This window comes from Thalassophryne amazonica, chromosome 3, assembly GCF_902500255.1.
Source record: "Thalassophryne amazonica chromosome 3, fThaAma1.1, whole genome shotgun sequence".
In the NCBI taxonomy this organism is placed as follows: Eukaryota; Metazoa; Chordata; class Actinopteri; order Batrachoidiformes; family Batrachoididae; genus Thalassophryne; species Thalassophryne amazonica.
In genome coordinates this window covers 83,637,917-83,651,231 of record NC_047105.1, presented here as the reverse complement: position 1 = coordinate 83,651,231, position 13,315 = coordinate 83,637,917, and the positions used below count along the sequence as shown (strand labels likewise).

Genomic DNA, 13,315 nt, shown 5'->3' with positions numbered 1-13,315 from the left:
TGTGAGTAGAATTTTGAGTGAAAAAATTGATTTATTTCATTTTGCTATAAGGCGGTAACACATCAAAATATGGAAAAAGTGAAGTGCTGTGAATAGGATGCACTGTACATGATGGCTCATTCTAAACTTATGAAAACAATTTTTATTGAACAGATGGCTGTGAATGTTATATTTATTGGTTAGTCAGTCAGGAATGGAGACACAGTAGGTCCACCTTTCCAGAGATGAATGAACTAGAAGTAAGTCCTATACAAATCCTCGGGTCCATTGGTGCTGGTGTTTATTCTGGAGTGTGAAGCAGACGACAATCTCCAACTCTCCCTGGATGGGACATCAGTCCATCGCAGTTTAGCAAGACTGGAAGCTGTTTACAGAGCCGTGGACTGAAACAATGTAGCTAAAGTGCCTTGTCCAACAACAGACATGAACAGGGAAAAGAAGTCAAACCAGTCAGGTTCTCAAAGAGGGAGAGGACTAAACTAAAAACCAGTGAATGTTCATTTTTGGTCCACTTAATCTCAGCATGGTGTGGTTTCTGGTTTCAAGGTAGACCTTGATTTGGAAAAAGTAATTGTGTCAAAACCACAAAAATGTTACAACATACAGTTACTGTGGTATGAGTTGTTTTTTATGACTTCTCAAAGAGAGCAAATGTGAGAATCCCTCAGGTCATGTGCGGCATTGAGTACCACAACCCTTCCGGTTGGCGTGAGCAGTCAGTCATCTCATCTGTATGGTGGCAGAAGGAGATGTGAACGCAGTACTTTCATCCTGTCAAAAAAGACAGGGAGACCCTCACTGCAGGAGGGATGGCAGTCACCTCAGTCTGCTGTCTGTGTGTGACAGAAAAGAGGCTGTATGGGACTTTGTTAGACATCGAAAAAACACAGATGGCCAGGAGGGACTGATGCACCATGAGTTATTCACTTCCCATCATTCTTGGACAAATTAATTTTTGTTTAATCTGACTAAAGAATCTTATTCCAGAACTGGACAAGCTTTTGTCGACATTTCCTGGCGCAGTCATCTGCACCTTGTCAAAGCATGCAGATTAGGGTCAGGCGCCTTTCTCTGCATCTGACCAAGGTTTGTTTGTGCGTGTGTGTAGACATTGATTACAAATTTACAAATAAAGTTGTTTGAAAAAACGGAAAAAATTCCTACTCGTGAACTCTGACGTCACTAGATTCGACAAGACGGAATCAAAAAGCGCCAACAAAAGCACTGCAGCTACTTGTGACAAGATTAACTTTCAAAGAGGAAAAGAGAAAAGCGCTTTCGTTTAGGTCCTTTTATTTTGGGTTTGGTGTATTTTGGCGAGTTGGTTTGTCAAAGTAACGTGTAGTCTTTACTTTCGAACTACAAATACTGAGGGAAGTACTTCCTGTGTCGCTGTGCACGTGCACAGACTGCTACTAGTTGACCTCGAGTTAAAACCAAAATATGTTTTCTCAGTGTAACACATGAAAACGGAAGCAGTATGACTAAAAAGAGTCACAGAAATTTGAAGAAGATATGCACAACCGCGCACGTTTTCTTATCTTTTTCCAGTACATTGGAACAAAATACAGGTAGGCTACAGGGGCGCCTGCAGAAATATTTTGGGGGTGGTCAGTCACATGGGGGCCATTAAAAATCGTAGAATGGCACACTGAAAAAGCTTTTGAATTTCATAGTACACAAGTTAGTACAGCAGACAGTCTATCTGTACATAGCTGTAATAAAAATAATAATACAAAAATCTACGGGATGGCGCAGGTACATGTCACTTCTGGCGAAGTGGCAAATCCAAAGGTGGGAAGCCGTACTTCCACAACTGGCCGCCTGATGAAAACATGCTCAGGCTCTATTGCTTGTCTGTTGAAATTCCAATGAAGTTGGGATGTTGTGTAAAATGTAAATAAAAACAGAATACAATGATTTGCAAATCCTCTTCAACCTATATTCAATTGAATACACCACAAACCCAAGATATTCAATGTTCAAACTGATAAACCTTATTGTTTTTGTGCAAATATTTGCTCATTTTGAAATGGATGCCTGCAACACCTTTCAAAAAAGCTGGGACAGTGGTATGTTTACCACTGTGTTACATCACCTTTTCTTCTAACAACACTCAATAAGCGTTTGGGAACTGAGGACACTTTGTTAAAGCTTTGTAGGTGGAATTCTTTCCCATTCTTACTTGATGTACAACTTCAGTTGTTCAACAGTCCGGGGTCTCTGTTGTCGTATTTTGCGCTTCATAATGCGCCACACATTTTCAATGGGTGACAGGTTTGGACTGCAGGCAGGCCAGTCTAGTACCTGCACTCTTTTACTACGAAGCCACACTGTTGTAACACGTGCAGAATGTAGCTTGGAATTGTCTTGCTGAAATAAGCAAGACATGAAAAGGACATTGCTTGGATGGCAGCATGTGTTGCTCCAAAACCTGGATGTACCTTTCAGCATTGATGGTGCCATCACAGATGTGCAAGTTGCCCATACCATGGGCACTAACACACCCCCATACCATCACAGATGCTGGCTTTTGAACTTTGCCTGGTAACAGTCTGGATGGTCTTTTTCCTCTTTTGTCCAGAGGACACGACATCCATGATTTCCAAAAACAATTTGAAATGTGGACTCATCAGACCACAGCACACTTTTCCACTTTGCATCTGTCCTTTTCAAATGAGCGCGGGCCCAGAGAAGGCGGTGGCATTTCTGGATGTTGTTGATGTAGATTGATGGTAGAGTTTTAACTTGCACTTGTAGATGTAGCAACGAACTGTTAACTGACAATGGTTTTCTGAAGTGTTCCTGAGCCCACGCAGTAAGATCCTTTACACAATGGTCAGTTCTTAATGCAGTGCCACCTGAGAGATTGAAGGTCACGGGCATTCATTGTTCGTTTTCAGCCTTGCCGCTTACGTGTAGAAAGTCCAGATTCTCTGAATCTTGTGATTATATTATGGACAGTAGATGATGGAATACCTAAATTCCTTGCAATTGAATGTTAAGAAACATTGTTCTTAAACTGTTAGACTATTTTTTAGACACAGTTGTTCAGAAAGTGGTGATCCTTGCCCCATCTTTGCTTGTGAACGGCTGAGACTTTTGGGGATGCTCCTTTTATACCCTCACGTGTTTCCAATTAACCTGTTCACCCGTGGAATGTTCCAAACAGGTGTTCTTTGATCATTCATCAACTTTCCCAGTCTTTTGTTGCTGCTGTCCCAACTTTTTTGTCCATTTTCTGTCCATTTCAAAATGAGCAAATATTTGCACAAAAAGAATAAAGTTTATCAGTTTGAACATTAAATATCTTGTCTTTGTGGTGTATTCAATTGAATATAGGTTGAAGAGGATTTGCAAATCATTGTATTCTGTTTTTATTTACATTTTACACGTCCCAACTTCATTGGAATTGGGGTTGTGTGTGTGTGTGTGTGTGTGTGTGTGTGTATATATATATATATATATATATATATATATATATATATATATATATACTGTGTATATATAGGTGTCTGTGTGTGTGTTGGTTTTCCATATCTATCTCCTTTCTTGTATAATTGTATTCTGCTTGTTTACCTATTTTTTGCTATGCTCCTGTAAAAACTATTTTTTTAAGACTAGTAAGACCAGGTATGTTGTACAGCTTAGAGATGGCTGCACTAACAAAAAGACAGAAGGCAGAGCTGGAGGTGCTGTGGTTTTCTTTGGGAGTGTCAAGGATGGATAGGATTAGCAATGAACCTATCAGAGGGACAGCACAAGTTGGATGGCTTAGAAACAAATTTAGGCAAGACTGAGATGGTTTGAACATTTGCCGATGAGAACGTTCAGGTGATCAACAATAAGCTTTTGTCTTAAATGTAGATTTTAGGTTAATGCTTTCCTCTTTGGTTGACAGCCTTTTTCGGCTGTGGCGATACAGTGCTTGCTTAACACAGCGGCTCCTTTTATGGAACTGTAAAAGAACCACCTACAGGCTGTTCTTACACGAGTTCCTGTTGCACATGCACATCTCAAGGGTTCTGGCATGGTGTCGTGTCACAAAAATTTGTGCACCATAGTAATAATTTTGACCAGCTAGATTGTGACTGCCCTGCGACAGACTGATGTCCTGTCCAGGGTGTACCCTGCCTCAAACCCTCTGCTGGGATAAGCTCCTGCCCCCTGTGACCCTTAATTGGAGTAAGCTGTATGGAAAATAGATGGATGAATTGTAACTGGTTTTGAAAATTATACACAGGGTTTACATTACACTGTGTCATTTTGCAATGTAAATGTTCCAAGTCTAAAATTGTGGAGATGTGCATGCATGACCAGAACTCGCGTAAAAATTAGTAGTTACATCCTTGATGAATTACATCCTTATGACATGGACAAATGGATACCATGATAATAATAACAGTAACAAAAAATGTTTCTGTAGTGGTGCAGCCAAAGTGCCTCCAGATCAACTTCAAATGGGGAAGAAAGGTATTCAGGACCACTTGGAGGTAAGTTTAACTTCAATTTCAAAACACATCATCAGTTAAACAGTACAGTCAGCTGTTCTTGAAGATGTCAGACCAGAAGTATTTTTCTTTATGCACCTTCTCATTTGTAATGTATTGTTTGTTAGCCCAGCCACATGGGGTGTGCAGCCAGTACATTCTGTGTGCCAGGCCCAAGCCCGGATAAATGAGGTGGGTTGCATCAGGAATGGCATCCAGCTTAAAACAAGCTAACACAACCATGCAGAGTACAAATCAAATTTACATACTGGATTAGTCAAGATCTGGTGTCACAGACTGAACAGCCCTCCTAAAAATTGGTCTGCCCTGCCTTCACTGCGCATGCGCCATTTTGGACCACAGCAGCACATCTGAGACTGACTGTCTACGCCCAAAGCGATCAAAGGGGATAATGTGATTATTAACCATCAGATGACAAAGTAAAACCTCTTAAATCATTCTAAAGTCAGTTTTAAGCAGAAACGTTAATCACTGAGTCACAACTTATCAGCTTGGGACTCCGACGAGGGCTGTCGCATCTCCTCCACTCTCCCTTATCCTACCTGCCCAGATGGAACGTATCCTGCGGGCTATGTTCTCGACTCCTGGGGGTCTTGGCATATTGCATGCTTGGTGCCTTTCTCCGTTGAGGACGTCAAGGATTTATTCATATTTGGTCTTATGGTAGCAGAGCTTGTACTTTCTGGCTCATGTGCTGCCCTGATCTATCGGAAAATTGGCAAGACGGCGGGTTGGCAGGATGTTGCAGTCTCAGACTGCAATGACTCTTGAACTCAGATGCAAATTGGATGACATCTTGGAGCAGATGCGTGCCTTGCAGATGAAGTTTAAGATTTTGGAGGCCGGGGAATATTCTTAATTCATAATTGGGATTTGGTTGTTCAAGTGGAACTGTAACAAGTGTTTTTCACTGCTCAAACCACAACACGGCAGGCTTATCAAGCCTGAAGGACAAATTGCCCAACTGTTTTCCTCCAGAGGAATGTCTTCAGGCCTTGGTGATTATTTGGCTCCTTTCTTATCTCAACCCACAAAGACAATAAACTGTTTTTCATAGGACTGAAGCATGCTCCACTCCCTCTCCCCACCCCCCTCCTTCCCCCCATCATCCCCCCCCCACTCTGGCTTCTGCTTATGTCACCCCCCTTCCCTTCTGCAGGGGCAGCGTGGTTTTAGCTGCTGCTGGTCCCCGTTCCCCCCCCCAAGCTGACGGTGGCGCAACTCAGGGTTGCTGTGCGACCTTCACCCACTTGCCTCAATTCGGATAATGGACTTCTTCAAATTTAGTGCGCATAAACAATGTCAAATGTGTATGTGCTGTCCTTAATTCAGATGTGTGTCATTATTACGGTAAACAAGTAATAATTGTGGACTAATTGCTGTCTGAGGTAACTGGAGTGTAAACATAATTTCTCCACTGTGAGATCAATAAAGTATATCTCATCTCATCTCAACTGACGCTCTGAAATGACATAAGCGCAGCTGCATGTCAGAGTCTGATGTGCAGCTGCTGTACTCTGATCGCTTCCCCCATCTTTTATTATGAAATAATGCTGAATTTACAGTGAGGAAAATAAGTATTTGAACACCCTGCGATTTTGCAAGTTCTCCCACTTAGAAATCATGGAGGGGTCTGAAATTTTCATCTTAGGTGCACGTCCACTGTGAGAGACATAATCTAAAAAAAAACAAAAAAAAAACGGAAATCACAATGTATGATTTCTTTTTTTTATAATTTATTTGTATGTGACTGCTGCAAATAAGTATTTGAACACCTGTGAAAATCAATGTTAATATTTGGTACAGTAGCCTTTGTTTGCAGTTACAGAGGTCAAACGTTTCCTGTAGTTTTTCACCAGGTTTGCACACACTGCAGCAGGGATTTTGGTCCACTCCTTCATACAGATCTTCTCTAGAGCTTTCAGGTTTGGAGTTTTAGCTCCCTCCAAAGATTTTCTATTGAGTTCAGGTCTGGAGACTGGCCAGGCCACTCCAGGACCTTGAAATGCTTCTTACGGAGCCCCTTCATAGTTGCCCTGGCTATGTGTTTGGGGTCATTGTCATGCTGGAAGACCCAGCCATGACCCATCATCAGTGCGCTTACTGAGGGAAGGAGGTTGTTTGCCAAAATCTTGCAATACATGACCCCATCCATCCTCCCTTCAATACGGTGCAGTCGTCCTGTCCCCTTTGCAGAAGAGCACCCCCAGAGTATGATGTTTCCACCCCCATGCTTCACGGTTGGTATGGTTTTCTTGGGGTTGGTCTCATCCTCTAAACATGGTAAGTGGAGTTGATTCCAAAAAGCTCTATTCTGGTCTCATCTGACCACATGACCTTCTCCCATGCGTCCTCTGGATCATCCAGATGGTTACTGGTGACCTTCAAACGGGCCTGGACATGTGCTGGCTTGAGCAGGGGTACCTTGCTGCCCTGCGGGATTTTAAACCATGACAGCATCATATGTTACTAATGTAATCTTTGTGACTGTGGTCCCAGCTCTCTTCAGGTCATTGACCAGGTCCTCCTGTGTAGTTCTGAGCTTTCTCAGAATCATCCTTACCCCACAAAGTGAGATCTTGCATGGAATCCCAGACCGAGGGAGATTGACAGTCATCTTGTGTTTCTTCCACTTTCTAATAAATAATCATAACAGTTGTTGTCTTCTACCAAGCTGCTTGCCTGTTGTCCTGTAGTCCATCCCAGCCTTGTGCAGGTCTACAGTTTTGTCCCTGGTGTCCTTAGACAGCTTTTTGGTCTTGGCTGTGTTGGACAGGTTGGAGTGTGATTGATTGAGTGTGTGAGCAGGTGTCTTTTATAAAGGTAACAAGTTCAAACAGGTGCAATTAATACAGGTAAAGAGTGCAGAATAAGAGGGCTTCTTAAAGAAAAATTAACAGGTCTGTGTGGGCCAGAATTCTTGCTTGTTGGTAGGTGTTCAAATACTTATTTGCAGCAGTAATATACATTAAAAAAATCATACATGGACTTCCGGTTCCGCTGGGGAAGTAATGGCTGCTTGAGACGTGAGCTCCTGACGGTTTTGGTGAAAATAACCCCCCCTAACGCTACTCTTATGCCAACTTTGAGGCTTATTCTAGAAGATGGTCAAGGGGGCAACTACTAGACGTAAGAAAATGGCAAATTCGATGGAAGAAGAAGTGAGGCATACCGATGACCAAAGCAGTCCAGAGGAGCTAATGCTAGCTGCGGAGAGCGTAAGCCCTCCAGACTCCACTATGCATAATATTCTGAGAGAATTGAGGGACTTCAGAAAGGAGAATAATGAACAATACTCGGATATAAAATCTGAACTAACTAGGGTTAACAACAGAGTGGAAGAAGCAGAGGGGCGTGTTGAAGAAGTAGAGACGGTGTTGCAGGCTGCATCGATGCTAATCAAGCGGCTATCCGACCGCCAAGCTATACTTGAAGCTAAACAGATTGAACAGGAGGGTCGCGCCTGCAGGGATAATGTTAGGATATATGGCATAGCGGAAAACAAAGAGGGCTCGGACATGGTGACTTTTCTAAATAACCTGTTGAAAAACAAGCTTGATTTCCCCTCTGATCAACAATTGGGAATAGAAAGAGCACACCGAGCTTTAACAGCGAAACCTAATGGCCAAGCGAAGCCCAGATCTATCATCGTAAAATTTGGGAGCTATAGGATCAAAGAAGAAATTTTACGAAGATCCTGGCGAATAAAGGAAATCTTTTGTGACGGTGTTCGTTTTTTTTTGGATCACGACTATCCCATTGATGTGTTCAAGAAGCGGAACGAATACAAGGAGGCGAAAAAGATTCTTAAAGAGCACCAGATAACGTTTCAAACTCCATACCTGGCAAAGTTGAAGGTTTTCTACTGAGATGCTACACGGCTATATAAGGACGCAGTTGGAGCAACCCAAGACATGGCCGCATGAGGGCGCCCAGTCACTGTGTTGAAAACAACGACTACAACGGACCAAGGGGAGGTGGAGCTGCAATCTACATGGCGCAAAGCACGCGGACAGCACAGAGGCCAGGACCACGGAGAGTCTACACAAGAGAGTCATCACGCCCGCCTCAAGGAAAGACTTCAGGTGTTTAGGAGAGAAGTGGACGCTTAATGGTATCCTTAATTTTTTATATTTGGTGGGTTTATCCGCACTTTTTATATGTATGATGGTTGACAGTTTTTTTTTTCCTCTGTTATATTGCAGAACTTGCTGTTTTTGTACTGTTTTGATTTACTAGATATTCAGATAGTCGGGACTGAATCTTTATGTGGGCCGAAAAATATTTCTCTAGCAAGAAGCCATCATTAGGGCTCTCCCTCACACACGAGGTGAGATCCTCCCCTAATTGGTCCTTAACACCGCGGGACCATACAGGGCTTATTTACATTAGCCCCTACCTTGGAAGGACCTTTTTTATTTTTGGTGTAATTGTTCAATTTGTTCCAGGCTCTTTTGTTGTTTGTTCAATGGGAGAGAGTCCGCTTGTGCACCATTTTAATTTAAATGAAAGTAAATGTTATCTCTATAGGTTTTTATTTTATTTAATTTTAGATAAGACACCATGAACATACAAGATATTAGAATAGTTACATTTAATGTTAAAGGGATCTCAAATCCAATTAAAAGGACTAAAATACTATCAAAAGTAAAAAAAAGATAATTCCCAAATTGTAATGTTACAAGAAACTCATCTTTCTACAGTAGAACACGAAAAATTAAAAAGAATGGGTTACACAAGAATATATTTTTCATCTTATAAAAACAGCCGAAGAAGAGGGGTGGCGATATTAATTTCACAGAAAATACCTTTCGATTACGTGTCTGAAGAAACTGATAAAGATGGAAGCTATATAGTAGTTTCCGGTAAGATCAATGATGTGATGATAAGTTTTTGTAATATTTATGCCTCCCCTGGAAGTAATTTCTCTTTTTATAGGAAGGTCTTTGATTTGATAATTGGTGCTCCAGGAATAATAATCAGTGGTGGCGATTTGAACCTACATCTTAATTCCAATTTAGATTCATCTAAAATCTCAGCTGTTGTCTAATATTGTCTAAAAAAGTAAACAATTTGCTGTTTGAATTTGGAATAATTGATCTTTGGAGAGATTATTACCCTTCGGGTCGTGATTATACTTTTTATTCACATCCTCATGACACATACTTGCGTATAGATTATTTTTTATCTTTAAGAGGGGCCATCATAGAATTAGTTGTGATATAGGCTCAGTCGAATTATCTGCTCACGCTCCAGTCAGTTGTACAATACAGATTGATAAAACTTTGCATAATACACTTTGGAGATTTAATACAAGTACTTTGAATAATGCATTATTTGTGGCTAACATGAGAAAGGAGATAAAACAGTTTTTAGAAATTTATGATACTGGGGACGTAGATTCAACTATAGTTTGGGATGCCTTGAAAGCAGTAATTCGGGGGGAAATTATATCCTGGTGCCCCCACAATAAAAAGAAAAAACAATTAAAACATCTAAACTTGGATAAAAAATTAAGAGTTAGAAATTGAGCATAAAAAGAAACAATCCCCAGGTATATTAGAAGAGATTAAAAAAACAAGAAATGAAATAAACTTATTATATACTCAGGAAATTGAAAAAAGTTAGTTTTTGTGAAACAAAAATATTATGAAGCGGGCCCTATGGCATCAAAAATCCTTGCTAGAAGGCTACAAAAAGAAAGGGCAGATAATACAATATATAAAATAAAATATTCAGACTCTGGTCTTCTATTGCATAAACAAGAAGAAATACAAAAAGCATTTGAGAAATTTTATAAAAGCCTATATACACAACTACCTTTAGGGACAGATTCACAAATTGAGGAATTTCTAAATTCCCTTAATTTACCTACTTTATCTGAAGAGCACACTAGTATATTGACAGCAGAAATAACAGAGAAAGAACTAAACAGTGCCATCTCTAGGTCAAAAGCCAATAAGACACCTGGCCCAGAAGGTTTCCCCTCAGATTGGTACAAGGTATTTCGTAAGGAACTGACCCCTAGCCTTTTAAAAGCCTGTAATTCAGTTTTTAAAAATTCAAAAACACCACCATCCTGGAAGGAGGCGGTTATTTCAGTTATCCCCAAAGAGGGTAAAGACAAATTAAAATGTGGTTCATACAGGCCTATTTCTGTACTTAACATTGACTATAAAATGTTCACGACTATTCTAGCTAAACATCTGGAGAAGATGCTTCCACATCTCATACATACGGATCAGACGGGTTTTATTCACAACGTCAAACTCACGATAACATTAGACGGTCCCTACATATCATGCACCACATCCATCAAAACAATATAGAGGCTCTTTTGGTGAGCCTCGACGCTGAGAAGGCGTTTGACTCAGTTAGTTGGGCGTTTTTGTATAAAGTTCTGGAACGATTAGGGATACATAATAATTTTATTCAAGTAATTCGCACACTGTATGATAAACCCTCGGCCCGGGTTAAAATTAATGGACACTTCACGGAGTCTATCACACTACAGCGTGGCTCGCGCCAAGGCTGTCCGGTATCACCGCTATTATTCTCACTATATATTGAACCACTCGCTCAATGCATCAGACAATCAGAGAAAATAAGAGGAATTACTATTGGTGACCAGGAACAAAAAGTTGTGTTATATGCAGATGATGTATTGGTATATCTCTCTGAACCCAGTGTTACTCTTCCGGAACTAATGAACATTCTGCTGAAATTTGGAAATTACTCGGGATATAAATTGAATATACAAAAGACCCAAGTTTTAACACTTAATTATTCTCCACCTAAACATCTCTGTGAAAAATTCCCATTAAAATGGGAACTGCAATCTATAAAGTATTTGGGTATCCTCTTACCAAAAGACCTTTCAGTTCTCAAAGAAATTAATTATACCCCTCTAATGTCCAAAATGAAAGAAGATTTAACAAGATGGAATGCTATTTCTTTTCTTAGTTTTAGTCATAGAATTGATGCTATAAAGATGAATATGCTTCCACGTTTTCTTTTTTTATTTCATGCACTCCCAGTGGAAATTACCCAGAAAGAATTTTCAGAAATTGATAAAATAATTTCCAGATTTATTTGGCAGGGTAAAAAGCCACGTATTAAATATAAAACACTATAGCTATCAAAAAGAGAGGGAGGATTCGCTTTACCATATTTTAAAGGATACTTTTTTGCCGCTCAGATTAAACCACTTACTAACGTGCTCATCAAGATTTAAGGCTAGATGGAAAGATATTGAATTGTCAATAACAGAACCTCCAATCCAGACAATATTGGCTAATAAAAACATGGATTGCAACTCAATTAAAAATATGGGGAAAAGTAAAAGAATTGTTTAAACTAGATAAAATTCAGATAATCCACTTGTGTGCGACTGATCCCAACTTCAAACCCAATATGTTGGACAATACTTTTAAACAGTGGATCTCTAAGGGTATTACAACCTTTTACTCACTTACTCATAACGGAAAAATGAAGGCTTTTGACAGTTTAAAGGGAGAATTTCAATTACAACACTGACTTTTTTTGGTACCTCCAACTACGAGACTGCTTTCAACAGAATATTATTAATAAAACCGACATTAACGATCCAATGTTAGTCATTTTCTTGAAGGCGTATAAAAATAATTAGATTAAAGGAGCAAGAGGAACACTTTACAAAGGTCTACTGTCAAAAACGAGTCACTCCACAAAATATATTAGGGATAAATGGGAAGGAGAGGGTTCTCTTTCAATAACAGATGATGATTGGCTTGATATATGTGAATTGCAATGGAGGTGTACCAATTCTCATAAATGGCGTGAATTTAGCTGGAAGTGTCTTATGCATTTTTTTGTTACTCCAAAGCAAAAGGCACATTTTGATGGAGGGACAGCAGAATGTTGGAGACGCTGTGGGGAGCAGAAGGCAGGTCACTGGCATATATTTTGGGAATGTCCAAAACTGAAATCCTACTGGGTTGAAATTCAGGATGTTTTAATATCCATTTTTAGTGAAAATATATTATTGCAATTTCCTCTTTTATTTCTGGGAAAGACTGAGATTCATTTTAGACAATCTTTTAATAAATATCTTTTTATGGTTTTAATAACAGCAGCCAAAAAAGCAATAACAAAACGCTGGCTCCTGCCTGAGCCCCCTACAGTGTCAGAGTGGATAAATATTGTGAATGGGATTTATGTCATGGAATCAGTTACATTTGCAATTAGACTTAAAAAGAAAGTTTTTATCAAACTATGGAAACAGTGGGTCCAATTTGTTAAACCTCTCCACCCAGATTTCACGGAAGTAACCGGTGCTTGAGAGACTAAAACAGAACTGCATCCTTTTTATGTAATGGTGTCTAACTCTTATTCTGTGTCTCTTTCACTCATTTTAATGGTTGGCTTTATTAATTTTGTACAACATGCGATGGTCTTCTCTCTCATTTTGTTGTGTTCTTTCTTTGTTCTTTCTTTATTATTCTTTTTCAGAAAAATAAGAGTGGACTCTTGTAATGATCCAATCTGTAATTGACTCCCTCTGTTTTGTTTTCCACTCTTTGAAAATGAAGAATAAAAAACAAAAAAAAAAAAATCATACATTGTGATTTCCGGATTTTTTTTAGTTTGTCTCTCACAGTGGACATGCACCTAAGATGAAAATTTCAGACTCCTCCATGATTTCTAAGTGGGAGAACTTGCAAAATCGCAGGGTGTTCAACTACGAGGTCTGTTAGAAAAGTATCAGACCTTTTTATTTTTTTCAAAAACCTGATGGATTTGAATCACGTGTGCTTCCATGAGCC

At 39.8% G+C, this 13,315-nt stretch overlaps 1 protein-coding gene across 1 annotated transcript in view; it reads left to right on the top strand.

The window, feature by feature from the left end:
* Nucleotides 1-1,333: 1,333 nt before the first annotated feature.
* pusl1 (pseudouridine synthase like 1) overlaps nucleotides 1,334-13,315 on the top strand; it is a 58,137-nt gene continuing 46,155 nt past the window's right edge. The window contains exons 1-2 of the mRNA XM_034166994.1: nucleotides 1,334-1,571; nucleotides 4,427-4,493. Coding sequence (XP_034022885.1) covers nucleotides 1,516-1,571; nucleotides 4,427-4,493 — 123 coding nt within the window. The 5' untranslated portion in view covers nucleotides 1,334-1,515. The remainder of the gene's footprint in view (nucleotides 1,572-4,426; nucleotides 4,494-13,315) is intronic.